Genomic DNA, 25,418 nt, shown 5'->3' on the forward strand with positions numbered 1-25,418 from the left:
AGACTACTTAGATGGGGTAACAGCCACAACTCTGACACCAGACGGCCGACTAACCCTAGAAAAGGAAATTATTCTACTGGAAGTTGTGGGTGCCATAGGCAAGCAAAAACCAGGGAAACCCCCTGGCCCTAGTGGAATACCAGCAGAGCTCTTTAACGAGAAACGCTGGACTTCTGGACCCACACTTACTCAAAATGTTTACGGAGGCCAAAGCAGAGCACATTCTCCCTTTTGATCTCCGCAGTGCTTCAATAGTAGTGATTCATAAGCCTGGGAAACCTGCAATGAAATGCAGCACCTACCACTCAATTTCACTTTTAAATAGGGAAACAAAAATGTTGGCCACAGTCCTCATCAGCCAGAACCGGACGCAGAATGCTTGTTTCCGGTCCAGGCAGGACCCGGCTTGGCAGTTCAGGCTGGACTGTTCCCAAGAGGAGCAGGGTCAAGATTGATTTGCATATGGCTGGGTCCAAACTGGGGTTGCATAAGAACAATGTATTTAACCCAGATCTCTTGACTGGGGGAGAATGTTTGATTTATTCAGCATTTAGTCCATCATTTGCTGCCATAGCACTTTTAGAAACCTGGCATTTTCCTGCCCTTTGTGACTGCAACCTCCCTTAGATCACATGAATGGGTGTAGCTGACAGTCAGACTTTGTGAATTCTCTCCAGACAATCACAGAAAAGTGGGATTAGCTGAGCCTTAATGGGCCATTAACTGTCAGGGGTTGGAGCTGGGCACAGCCACACTTGCACCTGAATAGGCTGTGGCCTCTCTCCTCACAATAGGTCTGATGGCTCTGTATTGTCACTGCAGCCAGGTTGTAGCCAGGGCAGGAAAGTCAGGAAATTCCAAGAACTTCAAAGTACCTTTCCAGAAACCTCTCCCACATTCCAGTAGAAGGGCACCAGAGTATTAAAATAGGACCTTCAGGGGCGTGGCCAAGATGGCAGAGTGATCAGATGTGCTCCAGGACCTCTCTGCTCCGGCCCCGTGATCAACGTCTTTAATCCGCAGTGCCCTGCGGTTCCCGGGAGCGGATCTACTGCATAGCGGGCCCGGGATCTGCTTATCGCCCATTTGTGACTGGCTTCAGGGCTCCGGATCTGCGGCCCAGCTGAAGCGAGCAGACCCAGTGGCGGCTGAGGCCTACCCGGCGCAGAGGAAGATGAAGAAGTTGGACTGATGCCTCTGCAGCCTGCGCCCTTGCGCTGCCCCCAGTGGAGACGACCGCGGACCCCTGGGCCTTGGCCCGACTGCTTTGGCCTCTGGCCACGGCTCCGAAATGAGTGAGGGAAAGAGCGAGAGTCGACGGGGCGGTGGTGCGCATGCACCTCCCCCGGGACGGCAGGAGCATCAGGGATCAGGTGAGAGAGGCATGGGGCCTGATAGACCCGCAACGCAAGGCGGCATCTTGAGAGACCCCACGAAGGTGGTGCAGGCCCAGACTGCGGGGTCCAACTGAGATCTAGATGATGGCCTGAGGAGGAGATCGGGCGGAGTCCAGCAGGAGCATTAAGGTAGGCGGCCCTGGTCTTTGCATCGTGCATTCAAGGAAGCAGCAGAGATCCGCACCCAGGGCTGCACTCTCAGAGGGGCCTAGGATTGACAGGCCTGAACGCAGTGGAGGTCGGTGGCTCGGGAGCACCTTTGGTACCTGCTCGTGCCCTGAGAGAAGAGAGGGCCTAGCATAAGGGCTGAACGCCGCCAGTGGGGGGAAGACCCTAGGCAGACAGGGAGAAGCCACTACACGAGGGGTTCAGGGCGCAAAAGGAAGAGTGGAGGTGAGGGGCCTGAAGCAGCACCCCCAGGCCACCTGCAGCCCACTGTACTGCGCGGGAGGCAGTGAACGGTCTTACCATGATACCCCCTCTCAGAGACACATTACCAGGCCTCCTCCATTAAGCAGACTAGGCTCTGGGGTTCTCGGCTCACCCCAGACCGGACCATACCCGCAGGAGGATCCAAACCTTTTTGATCGCAGGCATGCTGTAGGTAGCGACCTGGCGTCGGCCAAGGTGACCTGTAGGCTAGGGCTGGCTGAGACCCTATCACCTTGGGAGATGCATCTTAGACTGGGCCCATCAAGGTGTGCTGTAGGACGAGGAGTACAAGACATCCACGCTCTTGCTGCCCATCCCAGAGGACAGAGATAGTCTTGTCTCCCTCGTAGAAGACCCACAGGGCCCCCTCCCCACGAAGGATAGTGGCAAAGGCCGAGTCAAAAAAGACGGCACCTTAAAGGACATGCTCACTAGGACCCCGGCTCAGGACCGTCCGGGCCTCTCGACAGCTTCGTTACCCCAGGAAGGCGAAGATGATGGGGAGGCACCTATTACTCGCTCATATTGCGAGTCTTTATTCACCTCTCTTAAGGAAGAGTTGCAGTCGATTAAGGGAGACCTGGCTCGGGATCTACAAGGGGTCAGGAAGGAGATCTCTGACATAGGTGATTGAGTGGACACGCTGAAATCAAATCAGATCACCAAAGGAGAAGAGCTGGAGCAACTCTGGCAAGAGATAATTCGCTTCTCGAACAGACAGATAGATCTCAAAGCCCACGCCGAGGACCTCGAGAACAGGTCAAGGCGCAACAACATACGGATCAGGAACACCCCAATGGCTACCGAGGCAGGGAATGTGGAAGATTACGTTAAGGCCCTCTCCACCCAGATTCTGAGCAACACACCAGAATCAGACATTCGCCTGGACAGGGTCCACCGAGTAGGGCCCCCAGAGCCCCAACATGCCACCTCCAGATATCCTTGCATGCATGCACAGTTTTCCCTTGAAGGAGCATATTCTTCGGGCCATCAGGGGCCCTGATCCAACACTCAATCCCGGTAGCCCACTTCAACTGTTGGTGATAACGCTGTAGAAGAGAAGGGAATTTCGCCCAGTGACCACATTCCTCAGAGAACACAACATCTCGTATACCTGAGACCATCCCTTCCACTTGATTTTCACATGGGAGGGGAAAACTTGTCAACTCAGATCCGTCGTGCAGCCTGTGCCCTTGTTCAGATCGAGCAGCCAGAGGTACCCACAGGAGAGGAGGCGGGAGATGAGGCCAGGTACGCCCATTTGGAGCGACAAAGAAGGAGACCACGGAACAGGGGGCCCCTAAAGCCTGATCCTGAAGCGATGGCGCAAGAGAGAAAGGCGGTCCAATACAGCATGGCGTGCAACCGATTGCCCGCGGAGCTGACTAACTCTGCACAGTCCACCTTGCCCACTGTCAGGGAACACAACAGCCGCTAACCAGGGCCGTGAGGGGGGGGTTCTCTAAGAAGACTTCAGACCACCAAGGATCCCTAACTCAGGTTTTCCTTTGAGGGGTGGAGACTGCCTGAATGGGTCTCTCCCATCCATGGACTTTGTTTACTATTTTGGGGAGTTGTATTTTATGGTTTATTACTTACACCTGTTTGTTTGAAATGTACCACTCTGCTGCTCTGATGGCAGGCGTAATTATAGGGGTGACAGGAACACTACCACATCACTCTCTACGCTCGAGACTCAGGTGCTCCAACACATTACAGGGCAGGCCACCACCATGGCAAGTCCGTAGGCAACCACCATGTTTGCACGTGATGCCTTAAAGATCATCTCCCTAAATGTCAAAGGGCTAAACAACCCAGTTAAACGCAAATCTGTCCTTTCTGACTTGGAACACACTGGGGCAGACATCTGTCTCCTATAGGAGACCCATCTCCTTGCGGGCGACTCATGGCAGCTGAAATCCAGATCCTTGCTGCAGCAACTGTTCTCCTCATGGAGCAAGGCGGCATGGGTGGCTATCCTATTATCACGCACTTTCCAAGGCTCGATAGGCCCTAAACTGATGGAACTTAAGGGGCGTCTCCTGGTTTCATCAAATACAATTGGTCTCAAAGACACTAACATTGGGTTCTCTCTATGCCCCTAATGAAGAGCAGGAATGCTTCATTTGGGAGGCCCTAGCGGGGACCCTAACATCGCAGGACAGACTAGTTCTGATAGGAAGTGACCGCAACATAGTCCTCGACTCAAACATAGACCGCTCCATCCAGAGGGAGGGGGGAACGGGGTCACTGATAAGAGACGGGCTCGCCTGGATCAGGGAAGCTGGGTTAATAGATTTGTGGAGAACCTCTCATCCCACTACTTGGGACTACACATTTTATTTGCACTCTCCTAAATCCTATTCCCGATTAGACCACTTCCTAGGAACTCAGGACGTACACCAACTCCTCTGCGTGGTCGAGATAGAGCCGAGAACCATATCTGACCACTCAGCACTGATAGTGGAGATTCATAATCCCCAACCAAGACAGGTGTGGCGTCAATGGCGGCTCAGGGAATTGCTCTTGCAGAAACCAGAGGCGGTTACGCCGCTCAAGAGGTTATAAGTGCCTATCTGGTAATCAATGGCAACCCAGAAGAACCTCTCCCCATAATCTGGGAAGCACTGAAGGCGGTTGTTTGGGAGGAAATGATTTCCTCTCTGCCGCCGAGAATAAACAGCGTAAGCTCAACCGGGCCAAACTGCAGGAACAGGTGAGAAAACTTGAACTCATTCACAACCGTACTGGTGCCCCCAGGGTCTGGCGCCAGCTAGAGACTGCAAGAAAACAACTCGCAGGTTTAGACCTCGACAGAGCGGAATTCGCTCTGCCGTGCCTCAAGAACTAATTTTACCTAAACGGGAACAAGAGCGGTAGGCTCTTGGCCACTTGGCTCAGAGGCCAATGCCAACTCAACAGAGTAAGCTCTCTCCGGACAGAGAGCGACGATGAATTAATAGAGGACGGTTCCATAGCGGCCTATTTTAGTAACTTTTATGAGGCACTATACTCCGATCAATCAGTTCCCCCTGAGGCTTTGGCTCGCTATTTCCAAAACTCTCCCATGACCAAACTGACGGCTTCCCAAACGTCCTCTCTGGACGACCCCATACTAAATGAAGAAGTCATATCCGCTATATCGAGGCAGAAGCCATTGAAATCTCCAAGCCCAGATGGATTCTTTTCCAGGTTTTATAAAAACCTTTTGCACAGAGTTCACTCCAGTTCTCACCCAGCTCTTCAATACTTTGGTAGACTTGGACTCGCTCCCGGATTCAATGCACAAGGTGATCATAGTTGTCATCCTTAAACCTGGGAAGGACAAATGGGTCTGCGCTAATTACCGTCCGATATTGCTGCTAAACGCGGATGCGGGGCTTCTCACTGGGATCTTGGCAGCTCGCCTTAATCCCTTGATGCAGGGTCTTGTACAGGCCGAACAAACGGGATTTATCCCACAGAGACAATATGCGGACAATACTAAAAGACATTTGCACATAATTGACAAGGCACATCGCAGGGAAGGCTCCAGTATGTTGCTCTCAGTTGATGGTGAGAAAGCCTTTGATCGGATCCCCTGGCCCCTTCTACGCGAGACACTGAAGCACTTCGGATTTGGGCAGAGATTCCGATCCTGGATCCTCAGTGGCTACGGGTCCCCGATGGCCACTGTGAGAGTTAATGGGCTAGGCTCACAGAGTTTCCCAATATGCAGAGGCCCATGACAGGGCTGCCCGCTCTCACCCCTCCTATTCGCTCTTTATATGGAGCCCTTTGTGCAACAGGTGTAAGACCATCCCTTAATAAGTGGGATCCCTTTGGAAGGGGAGAAACATTGAATCAGCCTATATGCGGATGATGTCATAATTATGCTTTCTAACCCAGTTCAGAGCTTGGCCCCCCATCTACACAAATTGGCAGACAAACTATCAAACAACTAGTTTTGCATAACCTGACTGGGGATAAATCCCCTTCCCAGAAACGGTGGGAATCTGAACTGGGCCGCCCACTCTCCCCAAAGGAATGGCACGACATATACCATCGAGCCTGGCACACCACCTATAACATGGCAAGCACCGAAACAGCTGTCAAACTCACCTCCTTTTGGTATCTTACCCCGGTGCGTCTTCACTGAGGGAACCCGGCCCGAAGTGACACTTGCTGGCAGCAGTGCGGGGCAAAAGGCACGCTAACACACATACTCTGGGAATGCTCGGGGGTCACAGCGTTCTGGGAGCTGGTACTGGATGACATTGACACCCACTTCTCTATTCAGCTTCCAAGATTCCCATCATACACTTTTCTGGGCCTTCCCAATCCCCTCACTAATCCCCTTTCATCGCTGCAGAGGATGCCAGATTAGCATAGCGCTAGGGGGCTGCACATCAAACCATCTTGGCCCTATGGGGAGCAACCACTGCTCCAACCTATGTTGCCTGGCTTCGACGTCTATGGTACATACTGGGGATGGAGAAACTCACACTCACAGCGTGCGATGATACATTCAGAACCATTTGGCGCCGCTTCCTAGCTTTATTGACCAAGGAATTTAGGGAGCTGACCTGCCCACGTTATATGAGGTTGCAACATCCCGTGGACCCAGAAGACACCTGTGAGAAGTTGGCCTGATATGCAGTGCTCTCTATTCTAGTGAACACTATGTATCAGTCCAAACAACCCTTATTGATGTTTGGTTGTAAGTCAACCTGATAGACCAGCTATCCTAGTAGCATGGACACGTGCAGTCTTTAGGCTAAACTCTAGAGGGCGTGTTAAGCCAGCTGTTTTACCATCACATATACCCCTTGAACACCAAGTGAAAGGACACCACACAAGTTGTTATGAAAAATAAAGTATATTTATTTATAACAAGACTACCCTGGCTCTTTATGAGACAGGGAGCTAAGCACACAACAAAACTCTTAAAGAAATACTGACAGTCGCACAATTTACACAAATGCCCGAGGGGCACGAAAAACCATATACTATACAAGTGGAATGCAAAATACTAGCAGGTAAGTAACTATTCTCATAGGCTTTAGGATCGCTAGGACTGGACTACTGAACCTTTAGATTACAAGCAGGAGGCCTAGGGACGTCGTGTTCAGAGTGGGAACTCTCTCGCGTAAGGCGGGAAAAAGTCTATGGAGGCTAGTAAAAGCAAAGTTAGTGTTTTCGGGCGAACCCGACTAGGTATGTCAAAAACGAAAGTGGATCTAGACACTTAGAGAGTTGGTCTACGCTGGGGCACCGGAGTACTCGGTTTACCTAGCCCAGGGGCTGCGGCTGCATAGGGTTCAAATGTCGTCGGGTTTCTCCGTTGATGAACCAGGAGCCTGAAGAAAGAAGTTGCTGGCAGGCGACCAGTGAAGAAGTTTTGGGGATCCAAGCCTGGATCGGGAAGAAGAAGACCTGTAAGCAGAGGGGACCAAGTTCTGAATCACTAGCCAGTGATTTAGGTGGGCACCAGAGTGGCACCGGCGAAGTCACCTCAACCAGGTGAGTGGGCGCTGCTGGGCTCTGCAGTCTCTCGGACCAGGAGGCATTGTCGGCGACCAGGATGGAGGTGCGAGCTGTCCCACGAAGATATCTGCTGTCGACGTCGCTGGACCCAGGATTGGGGCAACAAATCTTGGCAAATGCAAGCCCACGCGGTGGACTTAAAATGGCGTCTGGAGTGGACCAGGAGGGTCCAGGGTGCTCCTCTGTTGGAGGGGAGCAAGGGCCAGTCTGGAGCAACCAGACCAGCGGTGTTTGTCGTCGAAATTCGTCGTCAGAGGGCGAGGGACCTGGACAACGCGGTGAGCAGCAAAGAGCAGAAGGGCCCCACGCAGATCTCGTGGATGCAGGGGAGCTGAACTTCGGTGCTGGAGCTGCTCAGGGTTGGGGCTTCTCTTACCCCAAAGCACTCGGTCGAGGGTCACTCGGGAGTCGTGCTGGTCAAGCGTCGTGCAGTCTTGGAAGATGGCCGGTCCCTCGAGGTCTCGTCACACCCACGAATCACAGCTGGGCTGATGATGCAGGTAGAGGTCAGAGGTGCCAGGGAAGCCGGTTCTTGTCGAGCTGGGCAGTCTTGATCCGGTGAGGAGACTTACAGCAGACCGCGATGCTTGGTTGGTGCCTGCTGCTGCAGGGTGACTACTCCTTAGTCACAAGGGAGAAATCTTAGGACGAAGTCTTGAGTTCCTTTCGTGGAAAGTAGTTTCAGGATTCAAAGATGATCTAATTTGGAAGGGGGCCTGCTCCTACCTTTATCCTGCAAAAGGGGGCTGGCACGCGACTAAGTCCTGCCCTATGGGTGGGACTAGGAGGGGGGTGATTACACCCCTCTCCTTTGGCGGGCTTTCCCCAGATCAGGGGCTGGAGTGCCCCTGGAACTGGTTCAAGCCGGCCTATGCACAGTGAGCACCGGGGTGCCACTTGCAGTCACCTTCCTCTAAAGCCCTGCCTACCTGGGATACACAAAATCCTGTCTGGGACGGTGCTGGCACCGCCCCTGGCAGGAAACCCTTTGTCCTAGCCTCCTGTGCTGGGAGGACTCCCAGCAGCAGGAGGGCAGACTTGTGTCTCGGTGGCAGCATCCATCTTGTGGAGCTGAGGCTATGTCTGACTTTAACCGGGGTTACAGGTTACATACATGTCGTGTCCCTCTAGAAGGGTGGAATGCTAACCCCGTCACCAGAATTGGCGAGGGGTTAGTATTCCAATTCGTATGACACCTTACTCGACATGTTTTGATAAAGCGATACCAGAGTTGGCATATAACCGCGAGGATTATAATGCACTTAAGAGTATATGGTATGCGTTATCATGGAACAGCTATTAGGACTTGGTTCCGCAAGCTGCAAACGGGCTCAGCTCATGCCAGAGCACCATTTCACCTTATCCCATGCACTCTGCCTTCAGGATTGTTAAGGCCTGCCATAGGAGTGACTGATAGGAATATAGGTGTCCATTGTAGGTTTAGATATAGGGATACTATATCTAAAGCAAAGGGTGATTAGACCACCTTGCCCCAGCTGTCAAGCAGCCAGTTGTGTCTGGTTTAGTTAGTCAACCCAGGGGTGGCATAATACATGCTGCAGCCCCTGGGAGACTTCTGGGTGTACCTCAGCCCTGGGTACAGGGACTTGGAGAGGGCCCAGTGCCAATTCAGTACCTGGGTACAATTTGGAGTAGAGAGAACAGCTAGGCTGTGGGTCTGATTAGCAGGCCCACAGCCAGGGAAAGTCGTAAACCAGTGAAGCAAAAAGCAAAAATCTGGGTGATCATAGGATTGCAGACCCTACTCTCCTACATGACCCCCCCAAACTTTGGGACAATAAGCTAACCTTGACCAGGTGAGTCTTCTTGCTCTAAGTGGAAATACCTGGAGAGCCCATCAGCATTGCCATGATCAGTACCAGGTCTATGCTCCACTGTAAAATCCATCCCCTGTAGGGAAATGGACCACCTAAGTAGTTTGGGGTTTTCACCCTTCATCTGATTTAGCCATAAGAGGGGCTTATGGTCGGTCTGAATCTTAAAGTGAGTGCCAAACAAATATGACCTCAACTTTTTCAGGGCCCACACCACAGCAAAGGCCTCCCTCTCAATAGCTGACCAATTTTTCTCTCTGGGGGTCAGCCTTCTGCTAATAAAAGCAATGGGCTGGTCGTTACCATCAAAATTCAGCTGAGATAGAACAGCTCCCACACCCAACTCAGAAGCATCTGTTTGGACAATGAAGGTCTTGGAGTAGTCTGGACTCTTTAGGATAGGTGCTGTGCACATGGCCTGCTTTAGGTCATTGAATGCTTTCTGACAGCTTGCTGTCCACTGAACTTTCTTTGGCATCTTTTTACTTGTCAGGTCATTAAGTGGAGTCACAATGGACCCATAATTCTTGACAAATTTCCTATAGTACCCAGTCAGGCCCAAGAAAGCTTGAACCTGAGTCTGGGTGGTTGGAGGAGCCCAGTCCTTGATGGCCTGTATCTTGCTCTCCAAGGGTTGAACCTGGCCTCCACCTACAAGGTGGCCCAGGTATACAACCTGTGTCTGCCCTATCTGGCACTTAGTGGCCTTGATAGTGAGACCTGCCTTCTGCAGTGCCTCTAACACTTTCCTCAGGTGGACCAGGTGATCCTCCCAGGTGGAACTAAAGACAGCTATATCATCAAGATATGCTGCACAGAAGTCATCCAACCCAGTGAGAACTTGATTCACCAACCTTTGGAAGGTGGCAGGTGCATTTTTCAAACCAAAGGGCATTACCACAAATTGATAATGCCCACCAGGGGTAGAAAATGCTGTCTTGGGCTTGGCCTCCTCAGCTAACCTGATTTGCCAATACCCAGCTGTCAGGTCAAATGTACTTAAGTAGTTGGCAGAAGCCAATCTATCTATAAGTTCATCTGCTCTTGGTATTGGGTGGGCATCAGTCTTAGTGACTGCATTGAGTCCTCTGTAGTCTACGCAAAACCTCATCTCTTTCTTACCACCCTGGGTGTGAGGCTTTGGCACTAGAACTACTGGGCTAGCCCAAGGGCTATCTGAGGGCTCAATGACTCCGAGCTCCAACATTTTCTGCACTTCTGTCTTGATGCAGTCTCTGACATGATCAGGCTGTCTGTAGATTTTACTCTTAACAGGCAGACTGTCTCCAGTGTCAACTTCATGGGTACACCAATCAGTTTGACTGGGGGTCAGAGAGAACATATGTCTAAAGGATTGCAGAACTTGTCTACAATCCTGTTGCTGATGTTCAGAGAGGCTGCCACAAAAGACAACACCATCTACTGATCCATCATCAGGATTCTGAGTGAGCAGGTCTGGGAGAGGGTCACTCTCTTCCTCCTGTCCCTCATCTGTGGCCATGAGCAAGCTCATGTCCTTCCTGTCGACATATGCCTTGAGCCTGTTCACATGGAGCACCCTGAGGGGGCTCCTGGGAGTTCCAAGGTCCACCAGGTAGGTGACCTCTCCCTTTTGCTCAATGATTGTGTGGGGCCCAGACCATTTGTCTTTGAGAGAGAGCTGCTGGGGCCACTGGCTCCAGCACCCACACTTTCTGTCTAGGCTTGTACACAGTCAGGACAGCCTTCTGGTCATGCCAAGCTTTTTGGAGTTCTTGGCTGGCCTCAAGGTTTTTAGATGCATTCTCCATGTATTCAGCCATCCTGGAGCAAAGACCAAGTACATAGTCCACTATGTTGGTTGCAGGCTTTTTGAGAGGTCTCTCCCATCCTTCCTTCACCAAACACAGGGGTCCTCTTACAGGATGCCCATACAGAAGTTCAAAAGGGCTGTAGCCAACCCCCTTCTGTGGGACCTCTCTGTAAGCAAACAAGAGGCAGGGTATCAGGACATCCCATCTACGCCTGAGCTTTTCAGGTAGTCCATGAATCATCCCTTTGAGGGTCCTGTTGAATCTTTCAACAAGCCCATTGCACTGTGGATGATAGGGTGTGGTGAACTTGTAGTTGACACCACATTCCTTCCACATTGCAGTCAGATATCCTGACAAGAAGTGTGCACCTCTGTCAGAAACAACCTCCTTAGGGAAGCCCACTCTGGAGAACACTCCAACTAGGGCTCTTGCCACTACAGGTGCTGTAGTGGTCCTAAGTGGAATAGCTTCAGGATACCTGGTGGCATGGTCCACCACCACCAGTATAAACTTGTGCCCTGATGCTGTCTGGGGATCCATTGGACCAACAATGTAAATCCCCACTCTTTCAAAGGAAACCCCCACCACAGGTAGTGGTATGAGGGGGGCCTTTGTTGTGCCACCTGACTTACCACTGGCTTGGCAAGTGACACAGGAGCGACAAAACTCCTTCGTATTCTCATTCATGTGAGGCCAGTGAAAGTGTGAGACAAGTCTGTCCCAAGTCTTTGTCTGACCTAAGTGACCTGCAAGGGGAATCGCATGGGCCAAGGTGAGAAGGAACCCCCTCTGAGACAAGGGGATGACCAGCCTCCTGGTTGCACCAGGCTTGGGGTCTCTTGACTCAGAGTACAGGAGTCCATCTTCCCAGTACACCCTGTGGGCACCTGTGGCGTTCCCTGCAGCCTCAGCAGCAGCCTGCTGTCTGAGGGGTTCAAGGGAAGGGCAGTCTAACTGTGCCTTCCCCAGGTCTTCTCTGGAGGGTCCCCCTGAGCCCAGAAACTCAACTTGATCAAGTTCAAGCTCTTTAGGCTCAGTTTCCCTCAGCTCTCTCAGATCAGCCTCCTCAGAGACTTGATCCTCAACCTGGGGCAAGGGGGAAGGCAATGCCTTAACCCTACTGCTCTTCTTCTTGGAAGGTGTCTGGTCCATTGTTCCAGGATCCAGCACCTGTTCAGTGGGGCATCTTCTGGCCTGTGACCTAGTCACAGCAAGCACATGTGCTGGCAAGCCTAACATTTCCATGTGAGTCCTCTGCTCCACTTCTGACCATAGTGATGACTCCAAATCATTGCCCAACAAACAATCCACTGGGAGGTCTGAACTAACCACAACTTTCTTTTGGCCACTTACCCCTCCCCAGGAGAAAGCAACAATCGCCATACTATGACTGGTAGTGACGTTGCTGGCATTGGTCACCAGGAAATCTGTACCTGGCATGATCTGTCCAGGGTCCACAAAGTTAGGTGTCACCATGGTGACACTGGCACAAGTGTCCCTATAGGCCTGAGCCATTTTGCCATTTATCAAAGGTGTCTGCCTGTATTTGCCCAAAGTATTGGGACTGACATCAGGGGACATATCCATATCCCCTGTACAGACAAGGACAGCCTGAGTGAGTGTGCCAACTAAGTTGTCAGACCCCTCAGTTCCCAAGGTTAACCCAACTATTCCCTTGGGAGGTGCACTACCACTACTGACTGTACTAGGGGGTGCAGTTGCCTTAGGGGCTGTAGTGGTAGGAGTTTGCCCTCCTCTTTTGGTGCACTCACTAAACCAGTGAGACTTACTTTTACAGTACTGGCACCACCTTTTTGACTGGCCTTCTTGAGTCTTCCTTTTCTGCTGTGAAGCCTGACCCCCACCCTCTTTGGTTTGTTGGGGACCTGTTGAAGACTTCTGGTCATTTTGTTCACTCTTGTTACTACCCTTCTGGTCTGCTTTCTTCTGACCACCCTGGTTCTGAGTCTGGTTCTGCTTGACCCTTGTTCTGACCCATCTGTCTGCCTTCTTTCCCAATTCTTGGGGAGAGGTCAGATCTGAGTCCACAAGGTGCTGATGCAACAACTGGTTCTGACAGTTATTTAAAATCTGTTCTCTCATGATCAGATTGTACAACCCTGTATAATCAGTAACCTTACTGCCCAGCAACCAGCCTTCCAAAGCCTTAGTGGCACAATCCACACAGTCAGACCAATCCTGAGACTGAATTTTCTGGGTATCCCTGAACAGCAACCTGTACTGCTCAGTGGTTAAGCCAAACCCATCAACCAGTGTGTTCTTCAGGACTTGGTAGTTGTTAGCATCCTCCACTCTTGTAGTGAGGAGCTTATCTCTACCTTTGCCTTCAAAGGAGAGCCACAATATAGCTGCCCACTGACTTTGGGGGATGCACTGGACAGTGCAGGCCCTCTCCAAAGCAGCCATCCACTTTTGGATGTCATCCCCTTGCTTAAAGGGGGGCACTATCTTACTCAGGTGTTTAGTATCTAAACTCCTTTCTTTATCTCTTGGGAGATTGCTGCCACCAGTGGGGACTACCCCACTCATCTGCTGCTCTCTGGCAAAGGCAAGCTTCTCTTTGGCCAGGGCAAGTTCTTCCCTTTCAATCCTCAGATTAGCCTGTCTCATCCTTGCTTCATGCTCTATTCTCTGAGGGGAAGTCAATCTCCTCTGGGGAGAATTCCTTCTCCTCTGAGAAGAGGCATTAGAGTGCAGAGATCTATTGGAGTCCCTAGAATGAGATCTATCTCTTCTAACTCCAAGGTTAGGCCTCATTAGGGTCAGCACTGGGGGTCCCCCAGCTCCTTCCCTAAATAGGTCTAAGTTGGCCCCAGTAAGTCTGCTGACTAACTCAGACCTCTTGTCTGCCTCATCCCCAGAGAGTTCCTCTTGATCCTCCTCCTCAACTGCATTTTGAGTGTCAAGGAGGTCTGGATCACCACTGGTACCCTCTAAGGCTGGCATATTCCCATCTATATGAGAGGCTTTCCTAGCATCATATGTCTCTAAGAGACCTATCAGAAAGGGAATGGTGGGGTTAGACCCCTGTTTCAGTTTCCTGGAGGTACACACTTGTCTCATCTCCTGGAAACTGAGAGCTGCATATCTTGATTTGACCTGTGGAGGGTCAACAGCCACAAGGGGAGTCTCAGTAGACTCTCCATGGGTAGACATGCTTTTCTAGTGAGGTGTAAGTGGTGCACTTACCTACACTATTTGTTTACCTACTGATCCCTTGCTAGAGTTGTAGTTTAGGGTGTGGTAGGCCCTAGGAGCTACAACAGCTGGTTGAGTAGAACTCAGAGTATTCTAAGTTAAGTTATATGTACCTTAGTACTTATGTGATCTTTCGAATGATATTCTTAGGATACGTGTGGTAAAACAACAGCAAGCTCAAATCCCAACCGCTGCTCACCAATGTGAGAAGTTGGCCTGATATGCAGTGCTCTCTATTCTAGTGAACACTATGTATCAGTCCAAACAACCCTTATTGATGTTTGGTTGTAAGTCAACCTGATAGACCAGCTATCCTAGTAGCATGGACACGTGCAGTCTTTAGGCTAAACTCTAGAGGGCGTGTTAAGCCAGCTGTTTTACCATCACATATACCCCTTGAACACCAAGTGAAAGGACACCACACAAGTTGTTATGAAAAATAAAGTATATTTATTTATAACAAGACTACCCTGGCTCTTTATGAGACAGGGAGCTAAGCACACAACAAAACTCTTAAAGAAATACTGACAGTCGCACAATTTACACAAATGCCCGAGGGGCACGAAAAACCATATACTATACAAGTGGAATGCGAAATACTAGCAGGTAAGTAACTATTCTCATAGGCTTTAGGATCGCTAGGACTGGACTACTGAACCTTTAGATTACAAGCAGGAGGCCTAGGGACGTCGTGTGCAGAGTGGGAACTCTCACGCGTAAGGCGGGAAAAAGTCTATGGAGGCTAGTAAAAGCAAAGTTAGTGTTTTCGGGCGAACCCGACTAGGTAGTTCAAAAACGAAAGTGGATCTAGACACTTAAAGAGTTGGTCTACGCTGCAGCACCGGAGTACTCGGTTTACCTAGCCCAGGGGCTGCGGCTGCATAGGGTTCAAATGTCGTCGGGTTTCTCCGTTGATGAACCAGGAGCCTGAAGAAAGAAGTTGCTGGCAGGCGACCAGTGAAGAAGTTCTTGGGGATCCAAGCCTGGATCGGGAAGAAGAAGACCTGTAAGCAGAGGGGACCAAGTTCTGAATCACTAGCCAGTGATTTAGGTGGGCACCAGAGTGGCACCGGGCGAAGTCACCTCAACCAGGTGAGTGGGCGCTGCTGGGCTCTGCAGTCTCTCGGACCAGGAGGCGTTGTTGGCGACCAGGATGGAGGTGCGAGCTGTCCCACGAACATATCTGCTGTCGACGTCGCTGGACCCAGGATTGGGGCAACAAGTTTTGGCAAATGCAAGCCCACGCGGTGGACTTAAAATGGCGTCTGGAGTGGACCAGGAGGGTCCAGGGTGCTCCTCTGTTGGAGGGGAGCAAGGGCCAGTCTGGAGCAACCAGACCAGCGGTGTTTGTCGTCGAAATTCGTCGTCAGAGGGCCACTAGCCAACGGGCAAGCGACCTGGACAATGCGGTGAGCAGCAAAGAGCAGAAGGGCCCCACGCAGATCTCGTGGATGCAGGGGAGCTGAACTTCGGTGCTGGAGCTGCTCAGGGTTGGGGCTTCTCTTACCCCAAAGCACTCGGTCGAGGGTCACTCGGGAGTCGTGCTGGTCAAGCGTCGTGCAGTCTTGGAAGATGGCCGGTCCCTCGAGGTCTCGTCACACCCACGAATCACAGCTGGGCTGATGATGCAGGTAGAGGTCAGAGGTGCCAGGGAAGCCGGTTCTCGTCGAGCTGGGCAGTCTTGATCCGGTGAGGAGACTTACAGCAGACCGCGATGCTTGGTTGGTGCCTGCTGCTGCAGGGTGACTACTCCTTAGTCACAAGGGAGAAATCTTAGGAGGAAGTCTTGAGTTCCTTTCGTGGAAAGTAGTTTCAGGATTCAAAGATGATCTAATTTGGAAGGGGGCCTGCTCCTACCTTTATCCTGCAAAAGGGGGCTGGCACGCGACTAAGTCCTGCCCTATGGGTGGGACTAGGAGGGGGGTGGTTACACCCCTCTCCTTTGGCGGGCTTTCCCCAGATCAGGGGCTGGAGTGCCCCTGGAACTGGTTCAAGCCGGCCTATGCACAGTGAGCACCGGGGTGCCACTTGCAGTCACCTTCCTCTAAAGCCCTGCCTACCTGGGATACACAAAATCCTGTCTGGGACGGTGCTCGCACCGCCCCTGGCAGGAAACCCTTTGTCCTTGCCTCCTGTGCTGGGAGGACTCCCAGCAGCAGGAGGGCAGACTTGTGTCTCGGTGGCAGCATCCATCTTGTGGAGCTGAGGCTATGTCTGACTTTAACCGGGGTTACAGGTTACATACATGTCGTGTCCCTCTAGAAGGGTGGAATGCTAACCCCGTCGCCAGAATTGGCGAGGGGTTAGTATTCCAATTCGTATGACACCTTACTCGACATGTTTTGATAAAGCGATACCAGAGTTGGCATATAACCGCGAGGATTATAATGCACTTAAGAGTATATGGTATGCGTTATCATGGAACAGCTATTAGGACTTGGTTCCGCAAGCTGCAAACGGGCTCAGCTCATGCCAGAGCACCATTTCACCTTATCCCATGCACTCTGCCTTCAGGATTGTTAAGGCCTGCCATAGGAGTGACTGATAGGAATATAGGTGTCCATTGTAGGTTTAGATATAGGGATACTATATCTAAAGCAAAGGGTGATTACACCACCTTGCCCCAGCTGTCATGCAGCCAGTTGTGTCTGGTTTAGTTAGTCAACCCAGGGGTGGCATAATACATGCTGCAGCCCCTGGGAGACTTCTGGGTGCACCTCAGCCCTGGGTACAGGGACTTGGAGAGGGCCCAGTGCCAATTCAGTACCTGGGTACAATTTGGAGTAGAGAGAACAGCTAGGCTGTGGGTCTGATTAGCAGGCCCACAGCCAGGGAAAGTCGTAAACCAGTGAAGCAAAAAGCAAAAATCTGGGTGATCATAGGATTGCAGACCCTACTCTCCTACAACCCCTAAAAGTACTGAAGCACCCAGGAGAACCCTGCAACGACCACTTCACCTTACATTACATACCAAGTGATACAAGTAGGGGGGCAAACTGGGTGGGATCGGGAGGAGGGAGGTATGTTGATTCCATTTTTGTCCCTTTTTCTCTCTCCTTTCTCTTGAAAGGGGTTAAAAGTTATATTATCATAATATGTAATGATGACATTTACTTCATGCACTGTATTGTTATCTTGATATGCAAGTGCAACAATAAAATAGATTTAAACCTAAAATAGGACCTTCAGACCCACTCTTCAGTTCACTAGTGGACCTGTGCAAGGGCTCTCAGAGGCCTGCTGGTGTGACCTACTGTGCACTCTGCCAGACTAATGCTGTACCAGGCGGGGAGAGCTGCTTTGCTCCCTGTAGCCTGCCTTGAACCCTCAGGGGCCCGCCCTCCTGTTAAGCTAGTTCGCTGGCCTCCTGTTCAGGGACATAACAGACTCCCACCAACTTGACCCCGCACCTGGACCCAGCCAGTGTGAGTACTGAGCCCCCAAAAGGTCTATTCCTCTTGGGGGATAGGTTATTCCTGGACCCTTTGTTGTGATGCTAAAAGTGCCCAGATGGTCATTTTCCGAAACTGAGGACTTAAACAAAATTAGGCCCAAAAGTGCTCTGATAACCAGGAGGAGAAAGGGACCAACCTGCTTGCCTATCTGCCCGAGGTGCATCGCTGGTCAGATTGACTTTGAAGCTTCTCCCATTACATTCTTCTCTGCAGCAGCAGATTCATTTCTGCAGTCCTTCGCCAAATGGGTATCAGACCTCATGACACTGTCTTCAGACACAGCCTCCTGCTTCGTCCAGCTGGAGATTTTCGACTTCCATTTCAACTGCTTAGTCTGATGGTAAAAATCTTCACCATGGTTTCCCCTATACAGCTATCTGGTGACAACGCTCCTTCCTCTGACACTTCTGAAGCCTTGGCCCGCTGAACTTTTACCTCCTCAGATACTTTTTCTTCCAAAGATTTCTCTGTTTAAAGGTAAGCGCTGGCTGGGCCCAATCCACTTCATGTATCTAACCCGCACACATCACAGCCGCCTTAACTTTTGACTTTGACCCGGTCTAGCGCACCCAGGTGTCTGTATTTGGCAAATTCATCTTTTAGGCTCTGTGTTACAGTTTATTCTTAAAAAATCCACAGCTTGGTTCCACTGATTGGATGTTTATGGTTTTGGTGTCAAATAATTTATTAAAATGTACTCTATTTTTCTAAATTGTTTTCTGATTTTGATTGTTTTCTGTTCTCACTCTATTACTGTTTGTGTGCTGCATACGTTCTTTACACATTGCCTCTAAGTTAAGACTGACAGCTTTTTATGCCTAGCTACCCAGGGTTAAGCGCAGCTTAATTCAGTAACTTTTTGTGGTTCACCCTGCAGGGGCTTATGGATATTGCTTGCTCAGGGCTCATACCCCAGTCAACTAACAACCCAATTTCTCACAGGTAGTAATGGGTTATAAAGTCTAGACATTACTGTGGAGTTGAGTGCTGCATGTCCCACCCTCTTTCAAGCTGCCAATCAGGCTTTATAAGTGCATCTCACTCTTTTATTGATACACTTTTTTTCAGTGAGCTGTTGTTAACTGTGGCATATGGCACTCTAGCAACATTCAATATTTAGCTAAATATACTTACGCAGCCAAATTGTATCTTTGCAGGTTGGGGACCACCTCTTGTATGGTAGGGCACAGTTTCTTTCTAGGGGTATAGCTGATTCGCGTTGTACTTGGTGCTGTCAGATGATCAACGAGTCCCTGTTTCCCGGTGTTTGCAGGTTATTTTGCAGTGCATGACCCCTCGTGAAAGGACCTCTTTCCTACCAGGATTCTGCATTGGTCCCTCTCAGATCCATCCACTTGCCTGCTCCTCTGGGCCGACACTCTCGAGGCCCAGCGCATGCACCACTCTCTGTGCATTCTCTCAATGGGGTGGTCACCACCACCTTGACCATGTCTCCAGAGGCTGGCATTGGGCCTACAGCTCAGCACCTACTCCCTTGGACCCCGGCAGCCGCTGACTACAGCTTCGCCTGGACCAAGGGTCTGTGCGCACCCAATTCCCAGGTCATGCCCCAATTCTCTCTCAAGCCTGGGCAAGCCCAACGCAGGTTAGGCTTGACACACACACAAGCACAAATGCACAGGCTTGTACACATTTCACAAGGGATATCAGTGACAACCACTTGGTGCCCAACTCACATTCAAGGCACAAGGAATCGTGATTGGTGGTTAATCACGCATGAAGAGAGTGTAGGATCCTTTGTGACTTTTCTTCACTTTTTCACAACTTCACTAACTTTAGTGGGAGTAACCGAATGAAATAGTGGTCGTTGTTGCTTATATATTTTATATATTACATATGTTTTGTAGCCCTGATGAAGTCAGTGAAAATTATCTATAAGACGGAACACGTGTTGGCTGCATTCTGTTCAGACTGGCTGTGAAATTGCCTATTTGGAATTCTGGCGTTTGGAATAAAACAAAGAAATTACCATAAATACGGACTACTGGATTTACTTTGGAATGGACATTTGCTCAGGATAAAACTTTGTTTGTATCAATAAGGGTGTGATGTTCACCGAACTTAGATTTTTGCCACTTTTAAACTAATCAATCACTTTGGGGATTGTTTTTGTTATTCTCTTTATATATTTTCATTCAATTCATAATTATGTTTTGTTGCAAATGTATTTCATGTTTTTGTTATTATTTTCTTGCCTTTTTTGGGTGAAAAATGCATAATTACTGTTTACTGCAGAGCGAATTTCAGGGCAAAACTTGCTAGATCTGCTTTGGGTGTACTGCACTTGTTCATCCACAGTAGAGAATAAACGGCCATAATTACCTGGTCTGAATTCTGCTAACAATCACTAGCATAGGCATTTTAGAATGCTTCTGTATTTGATGATTTCAGCTTGGTTTATGAGATCTAGTGTGACATCATTCACCCCCATGGTCCCTTTAGTTCAGACGTCATCAAGAAAAATCCTTTAGCCTGTTTGTCAGCCTAGCCTAAAAAAAGGAATTTATTGGAGAACATGACCAACGAAATTGGGGAACTCTTTGCCCTTACAGATTGGTAATACTTGAAGTAATCTAACAAATCACAAGGTCCTAAACACACGGCCCTTTCCTGAAGGTTATCCTCGGCCCTAACACCCAACTCAGATAGTTCCATCAGCCCATTATCTTGGTTTAAGGGCACCCTTTAAAAGCTTAAAACATGTCATCAATCCTGCAGGCCACCTGTCTCCTACCCGCTACCATCTTAATAGGTAAATCCCAGATGCTTTTCCCCAGGACCACTACTTGTACCCATGACTCCCAAGAACCTGGTACCCTCTCAGTTGCCTTCCCTCTTGTGTTCTTATTCTGCCCTTGTGTCTCTTTGGTTGCCCAGAGGATACCAAGCTGATCTCCACAACCGTGCGTGAGCAGAAGGTGGAGTGTATGATGGAGGAGAAGATCCAGGAGGTGTGGAGTGCGATGATGAGGGAGCTGACCAACCTGAAGGACTACATCAAGCAGTGGGCCGAGAGTGAGCAGTGCAATCGCAACGAGTCGATTGACGCACTGTCACGCGAGCTGCAGGAAAGGTGAAGATCTGGGGGTTCAACAGTAGGATTTAGCTTTGGTGCCACCTAAGTCTCAGGTTTGGGTATTTGTTGACAGGTTCCTTAGTGTGGCTGGCTTGGTGGGGCACAGACAGGGTAGGGTTGGGCAGAAGTAGGTACTGAGGTGTCACATGTCGAGGAGATGGGTTCAGTCAGGCAGGAATCTGGAGTGGCAGTTCTTAACCCAAATCTCAGTAAGAATGGCCGAGAAGGTACATGAGGCGAGAGTAACAGGGAATGAAGGTAAGAGTACAGGAGCTGTCTGATCCATTTTCTATCCCATAAATCTCGTACCCATCTCAGCTACTCTGCCAGTGGCCACAAAATCCTTTTTTTCAGTTAATTGTTGCTTCACCCTTCCACCTTCTGACCTCTGGGCTGCTCCTTATGCAGATTACCATCGCTTCACACCTATGGACGGGTCCCGTATTCAGATTACCATGCCTCATACCTCTCGGGGGATCAAAGATGTGGGTAGATTCTGTATCTAGATCACTATAATTTTACCTGTGGACAGACCCCTAATCCAATCCTTGGCACACCGAGGCAGATCCCTTATGGATTTTATCATCCTTTCATCAGTGAGTAAATCCTCTGTCCAGAATGCCGTCCTTTATATTACAGCCAGATCTGTCCCAAGGTCCTGGTAACACCTGCTTGATATTGTACTTAGATTTCCTCCTCTTAAGGAGGGGCATAGTGTGTTGGTTACATTGTCAGCTGTGACACCAGGAGACCTTGGTTCCTGTTCTGGTTTCACCACGTGAAATCATTTTGTGATCCCAGGTATTCATTCTGGTTCCCACTGCCAACGTCACTCATGTGCCAAAAGTTGGAGTATTAGACCCGGGCTGACGGGAGGCATTGGGGGCCATATAAGTACCTGGACAGCAACCCATCTGCAGAGATGGCACAGTCCTGGTCAGGCACATAGCCCTACGATGCGTTATCAGTCTCCACCGGCGCAGGGGCCTGTCATCAGACTTACCAGCCTAAAGGGTATTTTTGAAATTCATGAAGTTTCCGGATGTCTTCCTTTCTCTGTCTGCAGCAAGACGTTCCTGTGGAAGGAGGTGGAGAACCTGCGGGCCGACCTGGAAGACGTGCAGTCCAGACTGGGTACGTGTTCACCATACTGTCAACAACAAACGGGGGTAAGACAAGGGGCTCAGAGGTCTGCCGCCCTGGGGTGCAAGAGAAAAGACATCCTGTCGACTTCGGCTAGCAAAACGCCCGGAAATCGATAACAGAATACAGGCGCCTAGGAGAGACCTAGTGCACAGTTCTGTGCATTTCACTCATTCCATCAGCACTTCATTCACCTATTCACTCACTTGCAGGGTCGGGCAGGTCTATAGGGCATCCAGGCAGTGCCTGAAGGACTGGTCTGACACGTCAGTGTGTTGGCTGTTTTCTTGGCCGTTTGTGGGCCTGTTTTATGGTCTGTTAGGCCGGTTTTTATTGTTGATTACCTTGATATTAAAACAAACATTATTTGCAGCAAGCTTAAATCCACACAGTCTTCCATACTATGCAAAAAACTTATACAGGGTGTCTTTACAAGTTCAAAACTGTCTCAATTTGCAAACATGGACCACTTTTTTTAGTTTTCTAATTCACTAATGGGGAAAACTTTAATTTTGGTGCCCAGGGATATTTTCTGTCCAAGTCCGACCCTGCTCGCTTGTTGATTCATCCATTCCTTTATCCACACATTGTTGATTCAGCCTTAGAATGTAGGGGTCCATCCTATAAAGCCTGTGGCCTTGGGAATCGTTAATATAGCACAACCCAAAACCCATTAATTTGCTTATTTACTCGTTCATTCATTTGAACATTCACAATTGATTAATTTGCTCACTCATGGACATGTTAGTAATTTGATTATTAACCCACTGATGCGTTAATTCTTTCACCCACTCATACCCCACCTTCTTATTCACTTACTTCACCTTCGTCATTCGCTCATCCATTCAATAATAACTAAATCACCCATTCACTCAATTAAATGTTCATTTATGTACCCACAAAGTAAACCATTTACCTGTTTTTGTGCCAGTCACATACCCCTTGATACACTCATTTTACATTCTTACATTCAGTCAATCATTCGCCCATTCATTTTTGTATCCATTCAGCAATTTGCCTATTAATTTACTCATTGACCTGTCCAATTGCTGATTCATTTATCCAAACACTCACTTATTTGCCGAGCCACTCTATTTATTTATTTACCCATTTATTTGCCCTTGTATACATCTATTTAGCCATCCATTCACTCTTTTACAGGTTCAGCCATTCACCCTTTTAATTATTCAATTCAGGCAATCACATATTGACTTACTAATTTGCTCATCCATCACGCACTAACACTTCTTTTTCACCCACTCAATTACCGTTTCATGTATTGGCCCAATTAGTCACTCATTTGTGTACACATTTTGCCATTCATTAGTTCATTTGTTTATGCTCTGTCATTCACTCTCACACTCATACATTCGTTCACCCATTTATGTATTCGTTCTCTTTTTCATTCACTCATTAATTCACACCGAAGTTGCGCAGACGCACATTTTCTAAGGTACACTTTTCTGTTTTTTTTTACAACATCTAGAATGGACTCCCACTTGGGTTTAGAATGCCAATGAGAGTGACTGACAGCACAAAAGTGGGCATGATGGCTGAAGTGTGCTCTAGTCCTGCTACCAGTCAATGCACGTAAGCCTATAGCAGAGTAAAGAAGAAATTGAATGCAAACGCCCTATGTTCATTTATTGTGTCTGGTTGGAAGAGTGTGTGTTGTCAGTGTGGCCTATGTGGGAATTGCTTTGGTACCTTGTATGATGATTAATGAGTGCCTTTCTCGTTCTGCTGTGATTGTATTGCTGTGCTTAAGCCTGCAGTGGAATGAGCTAAAGTGGAAGATAGTGTGCCCATGTGCTCGTGCTCTCTCCTTGAGGGGAGAGTCGGTTTCAGTTCTTGTGGATGGGTATGGTCCCTAGCTACCTAACGTTCATATTTTGTTTTTGTGGGTTGTTTAATCTCTTTGTTTGTAGTTGTGATTCTGCATTGGAAGAGCCAGGCACCTTCTTCCTGAATTCTAAGAGATCTTGGACATTTTTTATCTTTGCTGAGAGGGAGTTGAAAAATTCAACTAGAACATCTGGGCTGGGCTGGGCTAGGTGAGTTTCTCATGGACTAGGGGAACTTGAGATGTCCTCTAATAGTACTAGCGGCCTTCGGTAGTCATGATATGGTTAACGCGACGCACCCTACCTCTCCAGGCGGTTACTTCTATTACTGTCTACGGTGGTTTTTAATGTTTGGTGGGCCTGGGTGACCTCAACAGCCAGAAGACGTAGCCTGGCCTTTGACACCAACTAATATGCTCTCTTTGGTTTTGCAGGTTGCCAGGAAACTGAGATTTGTACCCACCACGTTGACATCAAAGCCATAAAGCACATTCAAGCCAAGTGCAGAAAGGTAGGAGAAGCCATGCAACCGACAGAGGGCAGTGGAGGCCTCCCTGCTGAGAGTGTAAGAGAGAGTCAGTGAGAACATTTCATCTAAGTCTCTTCCCCAATAGCCTTTTGCTTAGAGAAATTGTCCCAGACCTTTCCCTACAGCATCAGCCATACACGAGCAGCTCTCAAGAGCCCCAGCCTTTCCAAGCTTAAATATTTCCCCACAGCCCCATCCTTAAACATCTCACTACACTCCCTGCCAGTCCCTCCCAAAACATCTCACCATAGCCCCAGCTTATCCATTCTGAGACATTTCACTACAGCTGCATACTATTAATTCTTAAACATTTCCCCACAGCCACAGTCTGTCCACCACTCTCCCAGAGTCCCATGCTACTGCTCCCAGAACATCTTTGATCTGTCTAAGGGGGTCTTTCTCAGCACACCCCGACATTCAAGCCTGCCCTCCCTGATGTCCCTAGCGTGTCCCCCTAAAGATCTCTACAAATCCCCCCTCCCTCCTTCCTTCCTTAAACATTTACAGCAATACCCTGCCTTTGCTTGAGCATCCCTCCGTTCCCAGGCCTGTTCCAGAAAACACAAACCCTAATAGTGCCAAACACACTTCATTTGCCACCTGCATGTGGCATGGCATCACACCTGACATTACAGAGGACAGCCTGCTCACAGTAGCTTGACAGTCATTCATTTCCTTGTGTTTGTTCTTCTGTGAAGTGCACTACGCCCCATGGTATAGGCACCAGCAATATTAAGAATACATCACAAAATGCAACCAGGTGAGGCAGACACACCCATGGTGTGCACTGCCTTAGACTATGCTTGTGTACCACAAGCCACAGTATGTGAAAGCCATGTACCAGCACATGCTGTACTGTCTGTCTCTGGAAAAAGCATGCATGAAGTCACATGTAAACAGCAAACAGCTGCTCCAGGCGTCCCCGGTGCAGGCCCTGGTCTCTAGTCCAATGTTCACAGCTGCATCCTCTATCCTATTGTTGTGGTACACAAGGTACATCCCCACTGCCCTTTGTTACCTGTCTCAAGTCTATGCCTGTAAGAATACTGTCCAAAACATGCTGAATTGGCAAACATGCGTGCTACAGATAATTTGCTGTGACAGCAAATACTTTAGAGAAGGTTGTTTTGGACAAGGGGTATCCAACC

The 25,418-nt window shown here is 49.3% G+C and overlaps 1 protein-coding gene across 7 annotated transcripts in view; it reads left to right on the plus strand.

The window, feature by feature from the left end:
- The window catches only part of LOC144825617 (coiled-coil domain-containing protein 159-like), a 395,593-nt gene that overhangs the window by 238,602 nt on the left and 131,573 nt on the right, over positions 1 to 25,418 (plus strand). For all 7 annotated transcript variants that reach the window (XR_013609480.1, XR_013609460.1, XR_013609486.1 and 4 more), the window contains 3 exons: positions 20,556 to 20,751; positions 21,821 to 21,888; positions 24,176 to 24,252. Coding sequence is in view for 2 of the 7 variants with exons in the window: in XM_078684171.1 (XP_078540297.1) it covers positions 20,556 to 20,751; positions 21,821 to 21,888; positions 24,176 to 24,252 (341 nt within the window). In the remaining 5 variants the exon portion in view is untranslated. The remainder of the gene's footprint in view (positions 1 to 20,555; positions 20,752 to 21,820; positions 21,889 to 24,175; positions 24,253 to 25,418) is intronic.

The sequence above is a fragment of the Lissotriton helveticus genome, chromosome 1_1, assembly GCF_964261635.1.
Source record: "Lissotriton helveticus chromosome 1_1, aLisHel1.1, whole genome shotgun sequence".
Lineage (NCBI taxonomy): Eukaryota > Metazoa > Chordata > Amphibia > Caudata > Salamandridae > Lissotriton > Lissotriton helveticus.